This window comes from Pan troglodytes, chromosome X (assembly GCF_028858775.2).
Source record: "Pan troglodytes isolate AG18354 chromosome X, NHGRI_mPanTro3-v2.0_pri, whole genome shotgun sequence".
Classification (NCBI taxonomy): Eukaryota; Metazoa; Chordata; class Mammalia; order Primates; family Hominidae; genus Pan; species Pan troglodytes.
The window spans coordinates 16115819-16138965 of NC_072421.2; the positions used below are offsets into that span (position 1 = coordinate 16115819).

The following is a 23147-nucleotide window of genomic DNA, read 5'->3' on the forward strand; positions in this document are numbered from 1 at the left end:
CTTCCTTTCTCTCTCTTTCAAGAACTGATATACTTAATTGTCAGTTCCCGGTACCTGAATCTGTGCCTCACTGTGATGTATTAAAATCTCTTCCCCTCCAAAGCTGAAGATACCTCGGGCAGTTCCTGTTCTCAAAATGGATGCACCATCTTCAAGTACCACTCTAGCCCAATATGACAACGAATCAAAGAAAAACTATGGCTCCCAGCCACCATCTTCAAGTACCAGTCTAGCCCAATATGACAGCAACTCAAAGAAAATCTATGGCTCCCAGCCAAACTTCAACATGCAGTATATTCCAAGGGAAGACTTCCCTGACTGGTGGCAAGTAAGAAAACTGAAAAGGTAATCCCCAGCTTTCAGATGGGCTGCCCAGCATGTAGAGTAAACACTACCCCGCTGCCGTGGACCTCAGCCTCAAAGCTGTTGATCCAGGTCTTAGGCTGTCCTCTCAGAAAATGTTCAGTGCTTGAGCCAGAAGCCTGGGGAAGCAGTGGCCCCACTGGGGCTGAGAAGCATAGATTTTCCATTTAGATTATCCAATCTAATGATCTCAGTAATGCCTGATCATTGTATTCCCTTCCCTTTCTCCTCCTTCTCCCCCCAAATATCTCCACATTCCAGAATACAGAATCTTTAAAAATCTATCCTTTATATGAAAGAGCTTAGGATGGGCTTACTTTTGTAATGTGCTCCAGTATCACTAGCCAAATGGCAAATAGCATTTCAAGCAAGGCCATGGCCTGTCTTCTTGGAATGTACAACCTCACCTCTCCTGACCTGATTAGTCTTCTCACAGTTTTTAGCCTAAAGATTCTATCTAAAGCCAGAATTGAAAATTCCTTGAAGGCAACATGTAAATTGTGTATGTATGTATCTCTTGGTATGGCACTGAATTTGCCCTACACTTGATGCCCAATAAATGTTTAATTGAATTGCAAGATGACCATATGGAAAGGGTCAAGTGACTCCGCTTCCTTATTTCCTGTCTCAGACCTCCTTCCTATCATGTTGTCTACTCTCTGCCATCTTCTCACTCATTTATCAGCATCCCTGCAGGGAAGTTATGTCTGCCTTTCCCCACAATGGATACAGAGCATCTCTCTGACTCACCATGTATCTCTTTTCTTAGTTATTTTTCCCATGTCCTTTTATTCCTTTGTTCTTTCCATCCTCATCGTTTTTGTCTAAAGCCAATTACTCAAAGTTTCAATAATACAGAGCCATACGGAATTTGAAATAATGTAAGTGTGTTCTTCTTGATTTTTTTTTCAATATACTAAGCCATGGTCCCTTTCATTCCAAAGTGGAGCTAGAATCCTAGTGTATTAATCTATACCTGGTGCCCAAGGCATGGGGTTACATTTGTGTGCCTGCAGCCCACCATTCTTGTGGAAGGAGAGGATCAGTAAACCCAGTTGCAAGGAGAGTGAAAGTCATGTTAATTGTGTTCCAGGTCCCCTTCCTGACAGAAACTCCAGTGATTCATCGAGAGAGGTGTGAGGTGAAACTGACTGCCCTGTTTTCAAATAACCAGGAAGAACTGTCGATTCACATGGGGTTGCTGCCATTATAGAGTTTTTGACACTCCTTTAGATTTGCACCTCCTTAGGTTTAGTCCCAACTGTGGATTTTCCCTAGAACTTCAGGAAGCTAGTTATTTTAACAAAGGATTGATTGATCACCTCTTAGCATGAGCAGCATTGCATCTGCAAGTGAATTATAATAATTGCTAAAAGGTCTTCATGGAGCTTGACTTTTTAAAGTGCAGCCATGATTCTTATCTCATATATGGGATAATACTTTTTATCAACTTTCTGTCATTCTTACAATCTTCCCTGAGCTTCTTTTTAATCTACTTTCTGTTTAGTAAGATAATCTATGCCCCCATTAAATCATTCAAATATTACAGAATATTCCATTTACATTCCCCTAAAATGTTTTCTATGCACATGTGGCCATGTGCATACAAAAGCAAGTAAGTTCTCATGATACAGTCTTTGTCATTTGTTCTTTTCACTTGACATCTTCAGCATTTTTCCTATTTGAATACATGAGGATACACCTGACTTTTAAAATTTCATTTTCATTTAATTTTGGTGAAATATACATAACATAAAGTTTACCATCTTAATTATTTTTGAGCATACAGTTCAGTAGTGTTAAGTACATTTACATTGTTGTGCAAATTGCCTGATTATTTTTAATGTCTGTAAGTACCAGTTGTATAGATACTAGGTAAACCTAAGTGATGCACTATTGATGGACATTCTCTAAGTGTTTTTAGAAACAACAAGGCTAAATAAAAGCTATTCTAGTGGGCAAGGCTCTTTGGGAAGGTGGAGAGAGAGGCATTTTAGAGTTTAAGGGCTTTATCTAGGCATTCCTTGAAATAGAGCCAGGGGAGCATTTCCTTGCTAAGGAAGCTTGTTTCTATGAACTGTGGTTTTGAAAAAAGTCTGGACTATGAAGGCAAACAGGAAATAGGTTCCACATTCCAGATAAAACAGCCTTTAGACTTTGAGAGGTAGGCACTTCTTCATGCTCTGCTTAATACCCCAAATAAAAGAGATAAAATGATCTATGGCAGAGGATGATGAAAATCCTCCTGATCCATCTGTGTCCAGAAGGAGTAAAAAGATCAGCATTTTCAAGAATTTTAATTGTAGTCACAATAGCTAAGAGGAAAATAAGTTATTTTAAAATATATAAGTGACAGAATGCTTGCATATATATAAGAAAATCAGGGCAAATCCAGTCAAGATGATTTATTAATCTAGATTTTCCATTGTTTGGGGTAATTATGAGCCATTATTAACAATTTTCTTTTGTTTAGAAATGTTGCCAGACTACTGCTTTTATTGGAATGCCTGAAAGAACCAAAATGTGAAAGTAACTCATTAGCTTAAATTTCCCAAACAAGTGAAATGTGTGGGTCAAAATGTCAAATAAAGATAAAACATATCTGAACAAAATTACTTTTGTCATTTAAAATTTATAAGTAGACATATGTTTATAAACTTATAAAATGTCTCTTTTTTGCAGTAGCAGCAGCAGTGAAGATGCTGCAAGCAGTAACCAAAAAGAAAGAAATGTAAATCACACCACCTCAAAGATTTCATGGTAAATCAAATTCAGATATTCTTCTACATCCAGAATATGCTTCCATTTTCAGGAAAACTAACCAAACTTGCAATAATTTTGCAGCTAGGCTTTCTACTTAAGGTAAATATAAACCAAAAAAGTCTATGTAGTTTGCCTCTCTGAACCCTGAATGGATGGCTTTTGGGTTCTAGTTTTTCTTGCACTGACTATTCCTAGCCAGCATCCAGTAGTAGCACAAACATTAGTATACCTGACCCAGGCATCTCTAGCAGGGAAGAAAAGCAACCTAGAGTTGAATAACTCTTCCATAAGAATAGCTATATACACAACCCAATTTTTTTTTAACTTTATACTACAGCCATCTCTGAAGGAGTCTTCATCTATTTCATGAGCCCACTCTTTGGAAAAAGTCAAAGAAATATAAGTTCTTCTGGGGGCCTCCTGGGGATCTCCTGTATCAAAGAACCATTCTTTCATTAAAACTTGGCATAAGCCCAACTTTTGAATGACTCTCTCTTTACTGTTGCTGTGTTGATACCTTGCCAGGTGCAGAAGGAGAAACCTAACAATCTAAATGTTATTTAGGTGGATAAAATCAGGGTGGGATTTGATATTGCATGGCTATGCACTTGGATTATTTCTTGGTGCTTTTTTGCACTCACGTTTTTCTCAACTCTTCTTAAGGGAATTCCCTGAGTCAAGTTCATCTGAAGAAGAGGAAAACCTGGATGATTATGAGTGAGTATTGAAAGTCTTCTGGGTTCTTCTAAAATTAGACATAGATACTTCTACTCTCTTCCTCAAAGACATTAAAACAGATGGCTGAGACCGTCTCAGGAGGCTGTATTTACATGGGTAAACTCACGTAATGTTCTGGGTCATTTATCTAGATGACAGGTGACAATGAGCTGGGTTGTTACCAATGAAAATATTTTCCCCAAAACTGGATTATCTAAATTGGATGCAAATACTCATTGGATTTATCATATGTCCAGCGTCACCTTCATTTCACTTTATCTTTGTAGATGTAACATATAATGTTTCTGCTCATTATTTCTTTCCTGGAGACCTCTAATTAAGGTGATGTTTGAAAGCTCTTATTAACATTGAGTAATATTTTTGGAGAAGTTGTTAATGATGCAGTAATTTTACAGGGTAGCACAAATGAGACCTTGAACATGGCAATATTTATGTCGACAGATCTCTATTCTTAGGATGACCTTGTCATTTTTTTTTTTTTTTGGAGACAGAGTTTTGCTCTTGTTGCCCAGGCTGGAGTGCAATGGCATGATCTCGGCTCGTTGCAACCTCCACCTCCTAGGTTCAAGCAATTCTCCTGCCTCAGCCTCCCGAGTAGCTAAGATTACAGGCGCCTGCCACCACGCCCAGCTAATTTTTGTATTTTTAGTAGAGACAGGGTTTCGCCATGTTTGCCAGGCTGGTCTTGAACTCCTGACCTCAGGTGATCCATCTGCCTCGGCCACCCAAAGTGCTGGGATTACAGGCGTCAGCCACCTCACCCAGCCAACCTTTTCATTTAACATCAAAATTGGGATACTTTTGAAAGAGAAAAAGTGCACTATTAAAAATTATACCCGTTAATAATAACTTAATTATACATTTTAAAATAACTTAAAGAGTATAATTAATTGTTTGTAACTCAAAGGATAAATGCTTGACGGGATGGATACCCCATAATCCATGATGTGATTATTATGCATTGCATGTCTGTATCAAAATATCTCATGTACCCCATAAATATATATACCTGCTATGGTGAGCCGAGATGGCGCCACTGCACTCCAGCCTGGGCGACAGAGCAAGACTCTGTCTCAAAAAAAAAAAAAAAAACAAACACAAACACACACACACACACAAATATATATATATATATATATATATATACCTGCTATGTGCTCACAAAAATTAAAATAAAAATTACACCTGGACATTTGACATAAACTGGACTTCTGGGCAAATAAGAACGTGTGGTCACCCCAAATATACTGAGAAGGTTGGCCTAAGTGGCTATTAAGGTTCTTTCCAAAATCTAAGGGTCTATCATTCTACAAATAGGGACAAATAATTGTCTCCTAGATGTAAAGATTAGTGTTAAGAAGAGGTGGGAATAATTGAGCATATTGCATTTCTCAGACACTTGATACCAAATGGCACAGAATTCACTTGGACACTAGGATTATGCATATTTCCAGTTCTGTTTTTGTACAAGTGTTGTATTATTGATTTATTGGTTACATGTGAAACAAGAGCTTTTACAAAGTACATGCTACTGTTTTCACTCCTCCTCTCATCTCTAACCCAGCCTGGTCCTAGCCATACCTGTTGCATTGGGGAAGATGTGCTGTACCCTCCACATCTTTGGGCATGGTCTCTTTATCACCTTCTAGCTCTCTTTCGGCTTTACTTTCTTCCCTAACATCTATTCTCAGGAAAGCATTGATGGAATAATTCATACTAAGACATAAAAGACTGAGAATGACCAACGCATGGCCATTTCCAAAGATAATTGCCCTTTAATGAAACACAAAGACTTAAACCAATGGGAGTGAACCTCTAATTTTGGATTGTACTCTTTAGCATTTAAATAAATTAGAAGTCTTTCTCTGATTGGGTAAGCCCAGATATGACCATTTAAACAGTCTCTATTCCCATCTTTTCTGAATGCAAGTGGTGTGTGAGAGACAGACATTGAGGAAGTTCTCAGGGAAGACTTGTCCTCTTCAAAATCAAAAAGATACCAAAAGGAGCTCGGGATTATAGGGCTATAGGATCTGGGACTCAGTCACCTCACGTTGTGCTTAATGCTCCCAGCTTCCTATTCTATCAGTGTCATGGGAGTTTTTGTTTTATGGCCATAACTTCATGAGCAATTCCAGTCAATTCCATTAAAGACAGAAGCACTAAGCCCTGAGATTTAGATAGAAAATCGTGTGTTAAGACTAGGCCTGGCCAGGTACGGTGGCACATGCCTATAATCCCAGCACTTTGAGAGGCTGAGCTAGGCAGATCGCTTGAGCTCAGAAGTTTGAGACCAGCCGGGGCAACATGACAAAACCTCATCTCTACGAAAATACAAAAATTAGCCAGGTGTGGTTGCCCATTCCTGTAGTCCCAACTACTTGGGAGGCTGAGGTGGGAGGATCACTTGAGCCCGGGAGGTCGAGGCTGTAGTGAGCCGAGATCATACCACTGCACTCCAGCCTATGTGACAGAGTGAGACCCTGTCAAAAAAAAAAACAAAAAAAAAAACAAAAAAAAAAACAAAAAAAAACAACCTTAGGCCTAGGACTCTGCTGCTCTGTCATTGAATACTGAAATATTATTTAAAACAATAAGAGGCAGGCCTCAGCAAAATTATGACACAGGCAACGTTTGTATGTGTGTGGGAGGTATAATGTATAGGGTACATAGGTTATATCACCTTGCCTCTCCAGGCCTCTCTCCTGATTCTTGATTTTCTTCCGCCTATTCCCCTGTAGGTATATATCCTGTATCACAGCCCCTGAAGGGCCTTTTGATTAGCTAGTATTACCTTAAAATGTTGACTAATAAGAAAAACGATCAGTTAAAATTTCAAGTGTTAGTTATACAGTATCCATAATGGTAGAGTTAAAAGAGACTTTCAAACTTATCAAGATCAACCCTCTCCCTAGTTTTATAGGTAGGGAAGTCCAAGGTCAAACAAGGCCAAATGGCTTGTTCAAAGTCATACAATTACACATAGGGAAGTTATGCCTAGAACCCAGACCTCCAAGCTGGGTGACCTAAGGCTCTTTCTATTTTATTGAGCTGTCCACCAGCTGACATCCCTTCCCAAAACTCATACAGAGATCATACAAAGAACCACTTCCCATCCATTCCTGCCAAGTTCTGAGCTACCTTCTACATTGAATTTCTCCTGTAACTCCTCCCTTCTACCCTCACCCCCCTCTTGTACTTCTTTCCTCTGCAGATGTTATCTTCTAGCCAGTGGGGCCTCCCACTCACCCAAACCCATGCTACATCCCACCTCATGCCCTACTTTTACTCATTTCCTAAGTAGGACATTCTGTCTAAAGCCCAAAGGCCACAGACATTATTGCCCTCACATGAGAAACAGCTCTTGGCCTGTTGAGCTCCACATATAAAGTAAAAGCATTTGATGTGAAAATAGATGTTATAATCAGATTATTACAAGGAAATTATATGATTGGAAGACAAGGGCTTTCATCCTTGGCAGCCCTGACTTTCCTCTTGGAATATTCTTCATAGGTCTAATCTCTAGCCCTTACTCAAAATGGTAAAATGTAGGAAAACTTAGAAGTCACCTAGAAGAAAACCAAAGATTCCTAAATGCCAGCCCATTTAAAAATTAGATGTGCAGACTCCACCCCAACATCAGAATTTGGTAGTGGGGACTTAAGCATTTGTATTTCTGAAAAGCTCCTCAAATCATTCTCTGGAGCAGTTAGGCTTGGAAACCCCTGAGGTAAGCCAATGCCTCATTTCACAGATTAGAAAGTTGAGTGTCAAGCTATACAATCTAAAACTTATTGATTCTCACATATAATTTTTTTTCCTTTTGCAGCTGGTTTGCTGGTAACATCTCCAGATCACAATCTGAACAGTTACTCAGACAAAAGGTAAATAGTCTTGTCTTTAAAACAGCCTCACAGAATCTCTTTGCATTTTGGGGTCCAGAGGTTGATGCATTTCTCATAGAAACCTTCCTGCTAATTATATAGTCAAGTCATTGTAGTGTTGCTTGTCCAGTCTGTGGGTTGCCTGACTCTTCATGTCTAGCCACTACTTCTGTGTCCATTATCTATTGCTGCATAATAAACCACTCCTAAATTTGGTGGCTTGAAACAGTGGGATTTATGATATCTCATGATTCTGTGAGTCAGCTGGGCCAGCAGTTCTTAGGCAGGTTTTGCTTAGGGGCACTCCTGTGGCTGCATTTGGGTCGTGGATTGACTGGGGGCTTGGGTTTAGCTGAGGCAGTCAACTGGAGTTCCACAGTTCTTCCCCAAGCAGTCTCTCCATGTGCCTTACTTGGGCCTCCTCACAGCATGGTGATCTCAAGGCAGTAGTTGAAGAGGACGAGCCCCACAGTGCAAGCACTTTTCAAGTCTCTGCTTTTGTTGTGTTTGCTAAGGTCCCATTGGTCATAGCAAGTCACATGGCTCAGCCTAGAGTCAGTATGGGAGGGGACTGCTCACAGCATGAATAAGAGAGATGATTTATCGGAGGCCGTCAATGTAGCCATTAACCTCAGCTCTGTCACTGCTCGTTAGCACCTAGACCAGAGTATAGCAGATGTGATACAGAACATGTTTATCTGACTTTATTACTAATTGATATGGAATGCCAGTAGCAAACTCTTTTGATTTCTAAAAATGACACTTTGATATAGCTTAACCTGATAAAAACACTAAACATTACACTTATTTCTTTGAGGGGTGCTAGTGAGAATGTAGTGACTTCATTTGGTGTTTTGTCACATTCATAGTTTATAATCTGCTCTTTCTGAACTTTGATCTGCTTAGAATTAGCACAAATCATTAAGAAAGACAACTTGAGTATAGAACTTTATCAACTGATTTATTCTTGATCTTTGGTTTTCTAAAACCTTCCAAAGGCATGATACGGTGATACACGGTTCTAAATTGTATTTCTTAAAGATGAAAACATTAGGCTTGCATAAGCACAACACCGAGAAAAGTAAGTGATAGGGTTAAATATTAATTGGAGAGGAAGAGTTCATACACATACACATACACATAGAGCAGATCTATAAAGAGACTGAGTGAGAAACCTGTGCCCTTTGTGATATATAAAGTCAATCTAAAAGATTTGTTTTCCAACTACCTACCATGCAAAATCATTTTCAAGAATGATGAAAATATTTTCTATTCCTTCTATATTTTCCTTCCTTTTCAGGGAAAAGAAGGAGCATTTATGGTTAGAAATTCGAGCCAAGTGGGAATGTACACAGTGTCCTTATTTAGTAAGGCTGTGAAGTAAGTATGATAAGGATTAATTTCTTTTCTCTTTCTGCATATATTCTTTGAATATGCTGGTCACAATCACATTTTGGGATAAGACTGATGGAATTTTAAATCAAAGTATTTCTATTGAATGTGACCATTTGTAGTTGCCTCCACCACTCTCACCCCACTGCCCCACCATCCTTGCCCCACTACTTTCAAGAGGCCATTCTCTGGCTAATCCTCTCCTGCCCCCCTCCAGGCAGTAACAGAGTGCCCAGAGCACAGCATGCCTCAGTAAATGTTTATTAAGAGACTCTCGGGTGATTCCCTTTCATTCAGGTCTAAGCCTGGAAAGAAAAAAAAAATAGCAATGGAGCGTCTATACTCTCAGCCCTAGCCACCTGCTGAGCAAAGATGCCTACTCCAGTGTCCAGTTCTTAGTAAGCCCTTCCACTGGGTGCAGAGTTAGCAGAAGGTTGACTCAGTGCTGCTGTGTTCTCTACACAGCTTCCTTCCAGGGCTCTGTCCTCTTTGTGTGACTAAAAGTTCTTGTTTGAAGCCAAACTTCTAGATCCAAATCCTGGCTCTACTATTTCAATAGGGCTTTGTGACATTGAGCAAGTTTCTCAGCCTCTGTGCCTCAACTTCTTCATTTGAAAGGGGAACATAATGATTGTTATGTTCTATGAGTGGAGTGAGTTAATTAATCTATTATATCCAGAACAGTGCCTGACACATAGTAAGCACTTAATAAACTAATAGTACTTACTATTATTGTTGTTGTTGTTGCTGGGGAAGAGTAGTTCTACCTGCTCCACTCCCTGTATCCTAACACTTGGGCATAAAAGACACCCCACAGTCATCTCATGCAAATCATCATCAAAATCCTCCTCCAGAGTTTTACAAGCCACTTTCTTATTGGTAGTTAGCTCTTTTTTTTTCCTTCTAATCATCCTCCAAAGCAAATGGGAAAGCTGTTTTAATTTATACCATATTGCAGATGAGAGGATTGAGGTTCAAAAAGAGCTTATAAAGACCTACCTGGAGCTACTAAGTGACTAATTTGAAGCTGGGCTTCCAATAGCCAAGTCATGTTTCTTTATCTACACCTCTGTGTTTACACTGAACCCCCAATGTTTTGAAATGAGAATCTGGTCAAATATTGATTTGGATCTTCTTTTAAATTTCTATGTGTGCAACTCTTTTTTAGCAGCTAGATTGAATGATCGTCTGCCTTGGTGCCTTCCCCATGTGCCCTACCCCACAGTGCATATATGTATATTTATAATAATTAAGTAATAAAAACGTTATTTTATTTTGAAATTTTTTACAGAGTGCCTACCTACACTTGAGATAATAGGATGTACCTGAATTGTCCCACAGCACTTTCCAATGCCAGAATCCATGTCCCCAGTGTATCTCATATATTATTTTGCACATGGTAACACCTGGATGCTGGCTAAAGCCAACCCAATAAGAATCAGGAGAATACTTTGTTGACTGAGTATCAAAAGTTTTGTGGCCTTCTGGCCCTGCAGTTTCAGCCAAACCTGGTATCAGATGTCCTCGTAGTTGAGTTTCTTGACTACAGATTCATTTTTTAAGGTAGCCAAGTAGATAAATCAGCAAATAGATAAAGAATCAAATGAATACAGAAGCCCTCTTTTATGAAACTTCATCAATGGCCTTGAGTGAATTGTATGCTGACACCAAAAGCTGATTAAACATTTGCAGCAAAGAGAAGAACCATTTCTCCTTTTGTACTTGCAATTTTTACTCGGTTGATGCTACAGCAACAATTTTTTAATTTTTTTAGCTTTTATTTTAAGTTGATGGGTACATGTGACAGGTTTGTTATATAGGTAAACTCTTGTCATGCGGCTTTCTTGTAGAGATTATTTCATCACCCAACTACTAAGCCTAGTATTCAATAGTTATTTTTTCTGCTCTTCTCCCTCCTCCCACCCTCCACCCTCAAGTAAGCCTCAGTGTCTACTATTTTCCTCTATGTGTCCATGTGTTGTCATCATTTATCTCCCACTTACAAGTAAAAATATGTGGTATTTGGTTTTCTGTTCCTGTGTTAGTTTGCTATACAGCAACAATTTATTAACTGTTTCTTATATGCCAGGCATAACCATATAGGGTAGCTAGCAAGTGATAGAACTAAACTCAAAGCCTGGTTCTGGACCACTATGTCATTGTCTACAATCTAAGACAGGTGTATTATTCCCGATTAGCTTAAATCAACGTGCATCAATTCAGCATTATTGTATAAAAGCAGAGGAAAAGAAAAAAGTGTTTTATGTGGAGAAGGTACAAGTTCACATGAGGAATTAAAGGACATCCTCACCTACTTCATTCTGCATGCCCCAAAAGAGCCTCCTCCCATGTTTTGGGGTGAGGATACCCAACAGCCTAATCACCTTTATCTCTCTCATTTCCACCTCCATTATTATCCTATAAGATAATTTATGTTCAGAATAATGATCCTGAAGAACTACAAGCCTCTCTCGATCATCAAAGGAAGATTCCAGTTTTATACACTTACTAAGGGAGGAGAAGCCTGGAAAGTTGGAATTTTACTGTACATGAAATCTATATGTGCACCAAAAGATACATTGAGTTCAGAGAAGAACTCTCTTCCATAATTACTTTTATAGTTACAGCAGATGTCAAGACTGAGAAAAACACCAGATGCCAAGCCTGAGAAAACCTCCCTGACTTCCCTCTCCAAAATTTGCAAATGCATCTAAAATAATTATTTAACCCTTGCTTAATCAAGCTTTAATTGTTTATTTTAAATGTTCTAACATTCTTTCTGTTACTAGTGATAAAAAAGGAACTGTCAAACATTACCACGTGCATACAAATGCTGAGAACAAATTATACCTGGCAGAAAACTACTGTTTTGATTCCATTCCAAAGCTTATTCATTATCATCAACACAATTCAGCAGGTAACTTATTTTAGTTTTTCTTTTATGGGCCCTTGTTGTAAAATAGCAATTTTCCTGGATACTACTGATCCTCCTAATATTCTTAATTATATAGGGAACCATGAAAGTAGGAAAAAATCCTCTCAAGTCTTTTGCCTATCATAATTTTTAGCTTACATTCCCAGGAATATAACATGATTCTCTCCTTAATGCCAGAAAGAATGAAATTGAGTAAACTGGGTGACTTAGAAAGAGAAATTCTCTTTATAAAAATATTTGTAGGGTTTTTCTGTGTATAGAAGCAAGAGGATTATAAATTTAAAATATTATAGAAATATATACATATCGTTGGATCATGGACCAGTTGTCTATTATGACAGGGTTTTTTGCATGCTGACACTAGCACTTACTAATCATTACATATATAAATAGAAATTATATATTATGTATATACATTACATTTTTACAGAGATGAGATCATTCTACACATATTGCTCAGCTTGCTTTCTTTACTCAACATGTCTTAGAAGTCTTTCCACGCAAACACAAAGAGCTTACTTTGGTCTATTTAACAGCTGTGTAGAATTCTATCATAGTTACCCCATAATTTATTCACCTAGCCCTCTGTTGATTAGCAGTTGGATCATGTCCAGTATTTTCACATTATAATGGATGTTTCAGTGCACAATTCTGCATGCATAGCTCTGTCCATCTATATGAGGGGTTCTATAGCCAAATCCCTAGAAATGGAATTTCTGAGACAAAGGCTAAGAATACTTAAAATGTACAGATTGCCAACTGCTTTTCAGAAATGTACAATCCTACTAACAACATTTTCTTTCATCCTCACCAACACTGGGTGCTATTAGTCTTCTAAATTTTTGCCTAATCAACTGGTGGAAATACATCTAGAAATACCCTCTGTTTTCTAGAATAGTGCCACTTAAGAGCAGTGACTGGATGAATTTCCAACAGTGAGTAAAAATAAGCCATAAGCTCAGCACTTAATTTGTGCTACTTTATATGACTTGATTGCATGCATGTAGGTGAATTGGCCTCACTTCTGGCTTTCATTTTGGCTCTTACTGATGTTTTTCCTTTGCCCCAATTTCCTCAATTGTTTATTTTAACCTGTAGTACCTCAGAAGTACCTTTTATAAAAGGTATTGCACAAAGAGATGCACAGGAAACTTCACAGGATATCAGAAGGAAATATTAAGATGTTTGTTTATATTTGGATTTTTATCTCATTCTCTTACATTTTCTGTTTGTGAGTTTATTTTTATAATTCACACCAAATATATATTTTATAGAAATGTACTAATTTTTACATTTTAATTAATTAATTTAGTTGATTAAAGGTAAAAGATTTTAAAAGTTTGGAGACCACTCATATAAAAACCAGACAAATATATAGAAAAAGGAAGGAGGGGAAAAGTACATGTGTGATAGGTCCCTTGACTTGGAGAGCATTCCACATTTAAAGCAAAAAACATATATACGTATATTTTAATGGGTTCTTTCAAGCCACTATTAAATTTTATAATTACTTTAACCCAGTTTTACCATAACTAAATATAAACAATTAAAATGGCTTGACTACTTAATGAAACTTAGTAATAGGTTCAGTTTTTAAAAATTCAGATGGCTTATTATTTTTACCCTTCTGTATTGTTTGAATTTTTTGTCAAATGTATGTGCTGTGAGTATACATATTTTAAGCATAAGATTGTAAAGAGATAGCAAAAAAGAAGGGGGAGAATTTTAAAAGATTACATCATGCAATTAATTTCTATGGGATTTTCAAAAATCACATACAGTGTTTTATTCATTTAATTTTCGCTTTACATTAAGCTAATTAGTCAAGTTAAGCACAACTACAACTGAATGGATTCTCTCTCTGCATTACAACATTCTGAACTCTTTGCTTTTTCAGCCACTTTGGAGAGAGACTAGTTGTGAACCAATGTTACATAATGTGATGGGATATGATATAATGATGTGATGATATGATCCTGATTCCATTGCAGGCATGATCACACGGCTCCGCCACCCTGTGTCAACAAAGGCCAACAAGGTCCCCGACTCTGTGTCCCTGGGAAATGGTATGGATACATACTTGGGTTCTTAAACTCCATTTTCCATCATTTTTTATTGAAATATATGGTTAATTTACTGCCAAAAAAAAAAAAAAAAAAAAAGGAGGAAAGACAGGAAGGAGGCCTCTGTTCAGATTGTATCAGGAAGGATTTTCTTTAAAAAAAAAAAAAAGTCTGTCCTCTCAACCTAAATCTGTAAGCTTCTAGAATCACCAAGAAGAGCATCAATTTGTTTTCTTATCAGACCCCATTATTAGCCTCCAGCACACCATTGTCTGTCCTATCTTTTTCCTGGATTTTGTGCCCACTGAGCAGAGCCAGTATTCAACTTTGTGTGTTAGGACGATCACATCCACTGTGATCACAGTTTAATTTTTTTATTAAAAAAAATCTGACAATGTTTCACCAATCTAAGGACATCGAGTACATTTTGATGCTGAGCCTCTCCAAGATGCCTCTGATTGGCAAATTGTTTTTACTCTGAGCCTTCTTGTTAAATAACTGTAGCTACTTCAAGAATAGTGTTGCCCTGGTGCCATTATCACGTAGCCACAAGACCACATCACTAAGGGTTTTTTTTTTTAATTTATCAACTTAAAATAAAAAATCTTGTTTATATTGTCACTGTGAAACTCCCATTGGAGAAGAAATCACTTGGGAAGCTGTTAGCCCCAAAGCTTTCTATGCTCGTCCTAAAGAATGTCCGTCTTGCCTTGTTAGGAATCTGGGAACTGAAAAGAGAAGAGATTACCTTGTTGAAGGAGCTGGGAAGTGGCCAGTTTGGAGTGGTCCAGCTGGGCAAGTGGAAGGGGCAGTATGATGTTGCTGTTAAGATGATCAAGGAGGGCTCCATGTCAGAAGATGAATTCTTTCAGGAGGCCCAGACTATGATGTAAGTTTTTCCCAAGGAATGGCTGTTTAGCCCTCATCATGGGAGGGCATTAGCACTAATAGGCCTGCTGTTAACTTTGCAAGGCCTAGAGCAAAAGTCCACATACTGTATCATAGACATAAATATTTAGAAGTTATAAATTGAACTAACAGACTATTAAATCAAATCAGTCTTATGCTCCTACTTTGACAAATATACCTTCATAACAACCTGAAAGGCCATATTCAAATTGAGAATTCCCAAGACTCTACAAAGAAACCAGCCTCTGGCCTGTGGTCTTCCAAACTCCACCCCTCCTGCTTCTCCCCTCACACCCAACTCCGTCCTGCAGTATAAGGGGCCTCAGTAGTTATGTACAGACACAGCATTCAGTACACACAAGCTCCCTCTTTGTCTCCCGCAAACAATTATCTAGTGGCTAATGATCTTGGCTAGGGGTAGTGTGCTTTACCCTTAAGCGGACAGACCCCTTAAGGAAGAGTCAGCACAGGTCCTGAAAGAGGCCTCAGGACTATATGGTCGGGTGATTTCAGAGTCCTGGTGCTCTAAGGGTGGCAGAGAAAGGGACATATAGGGTCGGAGTAGGCATGTCTCCTTGGCCCTGTGGCCTCCTTGCCCTGTGGGGAGGTGCATGGTGGGATGAAGAACAGAGTGGGGCTACCACCCAGAACTAATGCAGTACTGAAAACTAATGCTCTACCAACAATATCCTTTTCCTTCTTGGTACCTTCAATACAGTCTAACACTCTTCCTAATGTGTCTCAGCTCCCAGCACAACAGCCTTCAATTATTGGCAATACATATGTATTCTCTTTCCCTCTGTGTCTTCTCTCTCTCTCTCTCTTCCCCCTCTCTCTCTTTCTCTCTCCCTCTCTCTCCCTCTTCCTCTCTCTCCTTCTCTCTCCCTCCCTCTCTCTCTCTCTCCCTCTCTCTCCCTCTCTCAGTTGTATATAATTCTCCCTCTTCTTGTCAACATAGTAAATCAGACTTTGTAGAGTGACCACCATTCAGGTTTGCTGAGGTCTGGGAGGTTTTAGCACTGAAAGTCCTGTGTCCTAGGAAACCTCCCAGCCCCAGGCAAACCAGGACAGTTGGTCACTCTACTTTTAGAGAATCAATCAGTATGGTATGAAAAATGATGTTATAGTAGGTCTCTGGTCAAAAATAGTTGAAATAAAAAAAATTCCTAGCCTGCTAGAGATTGAGAGCACTTTTTAAATTTTTACTTAAACAGTTATACTGTACAGTGTTTACAGGCATTTCTCTAAGCACTTTACAAATATTAACTCACTTAATCCCCATAAGAAACCTATGAGGGTTGTACCATCGTTATCTTAGATTTACAGGAAACCGAAGCACAGAAATGTTGAATAACTTGTCCAGAGTCGGCAAGCTAGTAAAAGTCGAAAAGCAGAGATACAAACTCAGGCAGACATTCTAGGGTCCATTTCTTTAGTTATTCTTTTATGAAGACCAAAGGAATTAGGAAAGTCAGAACAATCACTTTTACCATAATTGCAAAATTATTTGGAAGCAGAGATGCTATGTGAATATAGGCCTTTGGCCCTAGCTGGCTTCATGGGCATATGAGATCTGCACAGTTGCAAGGGCCTAGAAATACCTAGTACCTAGAAGGTACCTAGAAGGGCACAGTACCTAGAAGGGCCCTGTGCTTGGTTTAATGCTCTGCTGTTGCCATCTTGAAGTAATACTTCATGATTTTTAAACAAGGATTCCTGCATTTTCATTTTGCATTGGTGCCTGCAATTATGTAACTGGTTCTGCCTTCAGCGATTGGACTGTCATAAAACTGGGAAGGGGGCCCCTGATATTCTCCTCTTGTAAGACAGGAAAATCTGGCAGAAACTTTCTGCCAGATTTTTCTCATGGTTACAGGCTCATGATGTAACCTCTGTGTCTTGGTGTAACTTTAAAACATATTTTTGCCATTACCAAGCTGGTATCCATAAAAAAATCACAAGAAGTCATTTAAAAACATCACCTAATCATAAAGAAAAATGTCAAACTGTGCCACAATGGGAAAAAGTCTAATCCCAAATGTAGGGGTCAAGCTGAAGCCTATCATGTGGGGAATATCAGTTAATATGGCGCCCTCACCTTGAGCCACCTGGGCAGTGACTGAATTTGTTCAAAGAATATTTCTTTATTGGGTGATGGACCTTTGTGCCATCACAAGCTTTCCCTTTGAAGGGAGCAGGGTTGAGTACCATGCAGGTCTCCAAAACTGCTAAAAGATGAATACTCCCAAGCTCATCAACTTAAGTGACATGATAAGCATTGTCCCTATAGTTAAACTAAGAAGGAAGAAAATAACTAAAAATTTAATAAATTCTTATTAAAATATTTAAAACTTCACATGTTAAATTTAGATTTCTTTACACATTTGAACATTACAGAATAATCCTGTAAATTGTTAAAATTGGATTAATCATATAAGAACAAGTTAATGAGCTTGTAAAAACTGAGTGTCCCTTCTCAAAAGAAGACATTTATGCGGACAACAAACATATGAAAAAAAGCTCATCATCACTTGTCATTAGAAAAATGCAAATCAAAACGACAGTGAGATACCATTTCATGCCATTTAGAATGGCAATCATTAAAAAGCCAGGAAACAACAGATGCTGGAGAGGATGTGGAGAGAAATAGGAACGCTTTTACACTGTTGGTGGGAGTGTAAATTAGTTCAACCACTGTGGAAGACAGTGTGGTGATTCCTCAAGGATCTAGAACCAGAAATATCATTTGACCCAGCAATCCCAGTACTGAGTATATATTCAAAGGATTATAAATCATTCTACTATAAAGACACATGCACACATATGTGTATTGCAGCACTATTCACAATAGCAAAGCCTTGGAACCAACTCAAATGCCCATCAATGTTAGACTGGATAAAGAAAATGTGGCACATATACACCATGGAATACTATGCAGCCATAAAAAAGAATGAGTTCATGTCCTTTGCAAGGACATGGATGAAGCTGGAAACCATCATTCTCAGCAAACTAACACAGGAACAGAAAACCGAACACCGCATGTTCTCACTCATAAGTGGAAGTTGAACAATGAGAACACATGGACACAGGGAGGGGAACATCACACACTGGGGCTTGTTGGGGGGTGGGGGATAGGGGAAAGATAGCATTAGGAGAAATACCTAATGAAGATGACGGGTTGATGGGTGCAGCAAACCACCATGGCACATGTATATATATGTAACAAACCTGCACGTTCTGCACATGTATCCCAGAACTCAAAGTATAATAAAAAAAAAATAAAATTTAAAAATCAACTTCTGCGTGGCAACAAAACAAAATAAAAACCCTATGCAAACTAAAAGACAAATGACAAACTGGGCAAAATTATTTGTAATTCATATTATGGACAAAAGACTAATCTCCCCAAAAAGGCTAATACCTCCAAACTCATTAACAACTACACTAATGCACTGTTTGTTTGTACAATGGATCACTCAGAGTCAGCTCAGAATCTAAGAGTAAAGTACATGTCAATCCAAAAATGTGTCCAAATTCACTGAAATACAATGTAGAACAGAAAAGAAAGAGTAATTGGAGTTGCTAAGTACTTTCAAAAGGCTTTATGCTTAACCGTGAAGACAGTAAAGAGAGTAAAGCAGCAGTTCGGGAGCCTGTCTGGAGAAGTAAAGGTGATATGGCAGCACACTGCTAGAGACTCCGCTAGACATTTAGCTTAACCTATGCATCTCACAAATGGAAAAAAAAAAAAAGATAGGTGAGAAAAGATATCATGAGAAAGGTAATTAAGGTAGAAGAATCACACTTTACAAGAAGGTTTGCTTGATTTCTTTTAAGCTCTAGGCTAGTACAAAATTTAAGATTGGTATTACTTAAATTAGTAAGAAACACTAAAGGACTCTTCAATTCGCAAGATTAAACACTTCCATCTGGAACATCTGATTACTAAATAAATAGCCCATAGCTACATTACGCTCCATTTTCTTCTACTTAACTTTATCATTTTAAAAAGGGTGCTGGGAAGAGGTACGGTAAAACCATCTGCCATAATAAAATGAAAATTATCTCATTAAAAAAAAATCTGAGTGTCCATGCCATCATGACCTACCAGAAGTGCTACCTCATATGGTTAGTATTTTATAAATTTGTTATTCAAAAATAATGAAAACAATAATGTAAAATAATTTTTTTAAAAAAGAAAAAAATCAAACCTCATCTAACTTCATTTAGCCTACATTCTTCGTATTCTAATATACTTTTTTAGAATGAAATATTTAGATGTGAAAGTTAATAAAAGAGAAATGATTGTTCTTAGGGTGTGGCTTCCTCTAAATAAGTCATGGACGTTCCCAGGATGCCATGAGACTAAACAGGGTTTCCAGTGCAACAGACCATTGCTACCCTGATTCTCTGTAGGAAAGTTGAATACAGCATTCACAAACTGCTAAATTGCTGCTGAAGTCACCAATGTCTGATATGAGATAGAAATTTTTTTTGCCTCCAAAGATAATTGTGCTTGAAATATAAGATCCTAAACTTTTCCCTCTCTTTCTCTGTTCAAGTGAAAGAGGGTAGGGGTGGGAATTAAAACAAACAGAAATCTGAGAGCAACTCTTTTTCAGTACATGTAGAAAATGGAGTGTGGAGCATTGAACTTTGAAAATCGGTTATTTCCAGGAAACTCAGCCATCCCAAGCTGGTTAAATTCTATGGAGTGTGTTCAAAGGAATACCCCATATACATAGTGACTGAATATATAAGCAATGGCTGCTTGCTGAATTACCTGAGGAGTCACGGAAAAGGACTTGAACCTTCCCAGCTCTTAGAAATGTGCTACGATGTCTGTGAAGGCATGGCCTTCTTGGAGAGTCACCAATTCATACACCGGGACTTGGTAAGCAAAGCCATTGGAATTTCAAAGAAAAGAAAGCAGTCCATGGCTCCCACTTCTGGAGATGGGGTCACTGGTAGGGAAGGCAAGAAGGGCACCATCACTTCTACTTTGCTCACTTGTGACTTCTTTAAGCAAATGACATTTTTACAAAAATCAATGTAAAAATATTTGAAGTATGGAAAGAACAATGAGAATAAAATAAGCTGTTAAGGTCTACATAGCTGTGTTGTCGTACGAAGGAGAACAGATGGAAAGGAAAGACTTTTGCCAATTTAGTGTCTCTCAAAACCATTAAACCCAAATTGACCTTTATTTCAGGAAGGGCTTAGTGTTAAAGCAGCCATTTGATACAATAACTGAAAATGAAAAAAAAAAGGAAATAGAATTTATGTGTCTTTGGATCAGAATGAGAGTGGGGAATGCTGTGTTTGGTATTCACTGGGATTTATCTTTAGAGATTTTCTTGGGCTCAACAGTAGACCTGCATTCACACTAGGCCAGCACGTTCCCTAAGTCACAGGTGCAGCGTTTATGCCTTCAAAGTATCTGTGAATGCACGGTATCTGGTGGTGGAAAGGGAGATTCTAGAAATTTCTCATCTTTCCTTGATAAGCTAAGGTTCTGTGTTTAAAGTGTAATATCTTTTCATGTTGTTTGACAAGGATGGATGCTTGGTTGAAAGTACTCATGGGAGAACATTTTTATTTTGAAAAACTGAAAATTGCAAAGGAAAGAAAAGACAACTTTAGAGCACTTGGGGGTTGTGCTAGGTAATCTTAGATTTTGCTGAGAATTCTACTGAAAAGGAGGAAAATGTCAGGAGATTCTTGGTCACTTTCACTACTTGGTGATTTTGTTTTTCCTTTAAAGGCTGCTCGTAACTGCTTGGTGGACAGAGATCTCTGTGTGAAAGTATCTGACTTTGGAATGACAAGGTAAGCCAATTCCAAAAGGGCAACCAGTGAAAGGGGGATTTCCATTCACATTTGAACACCATCATAATTGAAGGCTTTGTGGGGATATAGAAGGTGCTCTGAATTGGGGGCTTAGAAACCTAAGTCCCTCCCATATTGCCTCTAACTACCTGTGAAACATGTTTCACCTCATTCCTTTACTTATAAGATGGGATTGTTCTTCAGAAATTATCTGACATCACTTTTAGTTCTTTCAACAATCTGATACCTAAACTTCTAAATAAATTCCATGAAAGATCCTAAATTTAAATACAATATGTTACAGCCACATTATTGGATTTTTTTACTTTCTTTTAAATTTTTTTATTTTTAATTTTTGTGGGTACATAGTAGGTATACATATTTATGGGGTACATGTGATGTTTTGATACAGGCGTGCAATGTGAAATAATCGCATCATGGAGAATGGGGTATCCATCCCCTCAAGCATTTTGGAGTACTACTCAGCCATTAAAAAAGAATGGATAAATATTTATAATTTTTTAACTCAATCAAGGATCTGCTAGCTGTTTTTGTCTGTCATTAAAAAAAAAACCTGATGTTCAAATGGGTAGAGCACTCACACTAGGAAAATTTTTGTTGTCACATCATTAGATTTTCTGCATCACAAAGTAAGGCATAAAACTAGACTCTGAGATTCTCTTGATGGGCATTCTACCACCATTTAATGATGTGGAACAATTATTTTGATTACGATCGTTTTTTTAAAGTCTTCTTTTACCTTAATCCTGTATCCTAATACTATTTAAGCCTCAGAGCAAATTTTCATAGTTTTGCAAAGAAAACGAAGACATACACATTAACCTTTCTATTCAACATTTATTGAGTGCCTACTGAATACCTCAGTCCTGCAGGAGATACTGAAATGAATAGGATAGTCCCTGCTCTCAAAATGACCACAGTTTAGTCTAGAGAGTAAGTAGATATCCCTGACATTGAGACAAAATATAACTATAAAGTTGTGCTGACTCAATATGTAATTCTGAAGGTGAATAATGCAGTTTAAAAGAGATCTGAAGAGTTGACAAAGGCCAGGTTAATATTTAGCAAACATTGCCCTAAAATGCCATAGGAGGATCTGTTTTTTTAATGTCTTCTCCAAAATTCAGTGTTAGGGGATGCTTTTTGACCCTTGTGGCACATACCGTGGAAGCTATGGTAATTCCTCTGGGAGCCCTAAATATTGGCAAGATGTCCTTTTAGCTGTGTACTAGCTACCGTCACTCCAACCACCATACACTGAGTCCCCTACACTGACCCTCCAAACATGTAGCTTTCTCAAGAGCAAGAAAAAAAAAATCTGCTGACAGGTTCTTAAAGCAGGGAGAAGCTCCCAGGTCAAGGGAACTGATCCCCACCTTTACTCTAAAAGCAAGAATATTGGCTGTTATGCCAGCATCCAGGGAACATGCTTTCACGTTCTCTGTAGCTTTGGAAAAGGGAGACTTTTCCAAAAAAAGATCCAAAGAAAAAAGAGATCTTGCTCTGAGTAAGAGATCCTGGAAGCCATGTACCAGCCCTGTTGGTTATGAAGCTCTGTGGCCACATCAATTAGATGCCTGTGACTTCATTTGCTCCTACTAGCTTGAAGGAAGGTTTAAGCCACGAGCATCCCCAAACCAGGAGTGCCAGGGTAGTGTCTGGGTATCTGGTAGTGTCTGGGGAGCTGAGGGGTTCTGGGGAGAAAAGTATGGAATGTACTGTATGTAATCCTATGAAAGTGTAGTTTATTAATATTATTGTTAATATTTAGAAGGATGATCTTCCCAGCCAGCTATTTTAAATTACAGTGAGATCTCTAAAACATTTGGTGTGTAAATTATATCCAAAATTCCAATTGCCATAACTCCTGTTGTTCTATTTTCTCTAATTAAGAGTCATTATGTGTTTGTTTTTGTTGTGGTTTTTGTGGGCAAATATATGATGTTCTCTTTTATTAATACTATAAATAATATGTACTTATTATAAGAAAAATAGCATTAGCGTAGAAAGTAAAAAGTAGAATTGTTAGCAGCAGTGAATCCGTAAAGGTCTGCAGCAACTCAATTCTTGCCTCCTCAAAGGAAAGGATTCATCTGAGGGGCATAAGGCAGAGAGAGAGACTGAGGCAAGTTTTTGAGCAGGAGTGAGAGTTTATTAAAAAATTTTAGAGCAGGAAGGAAAGGAAGTAAAGCACACTTGGAAGAGGGCCAAGAGGGCAACTTGAGAGATCCAAGTGCCCTACTTGGCCCT

General features: G+C 38.2%; 1 protein-coding gene across 2 annotated transcripts in view; it reads left to right on the forward strand.

Moving 5' to 3' along the window:
• Nucleotides 1–23147, forward strand: part of BMX (BMX non-receptor tyrosine kinase) — a 55823-nt gene that overhangs the window by 21494 nt on the left and 11182 nt on the right. Inside the window, exons 7-16 of one of the 2 annotated variants that reach the window (XM_016943454.3) lie at nucleotides 104–345; nucleotides 3046–3123; nucleotides 3790–3843; nucleotides 7694–7748; nucleotides 9049–9128; nucleotides 11930–12057; nucleotides 14067–14141; nucleotides 14856–15027; nucleotides 19725–19941; nucleotides 20812–20876. In XM_016943454.3, coding sequence (XP_016798943.1) covers nucleotides 104–345; nucleotides 3046–3123; nucleotides 3790–3843; nucleotides 7694–7748; nucleotides 9049–9128; nucleotides 11930–12057; nucleotides 14067–14141; nucleotides 14856–15027; nucleotides 19725–19941; nucleotides 20812–20876 — 1166 coding nt within the window. The remainder of the gene's footprint in view (nucleotides 1–103; nucleotides 346–3045; nucleotides 3124–3789; nucleotides 3844–7693; nucleotides 7749–9048; nucleotides 9129–11929; nucleotides 12058–14066; nucleotides 14142–14855; nucleotides 15028–19724; nucleotides 19942–20811; nucleotides 20877–23147) is intronic. The other variant, XM_063804829.1, reaches the window with a different exon arrangement.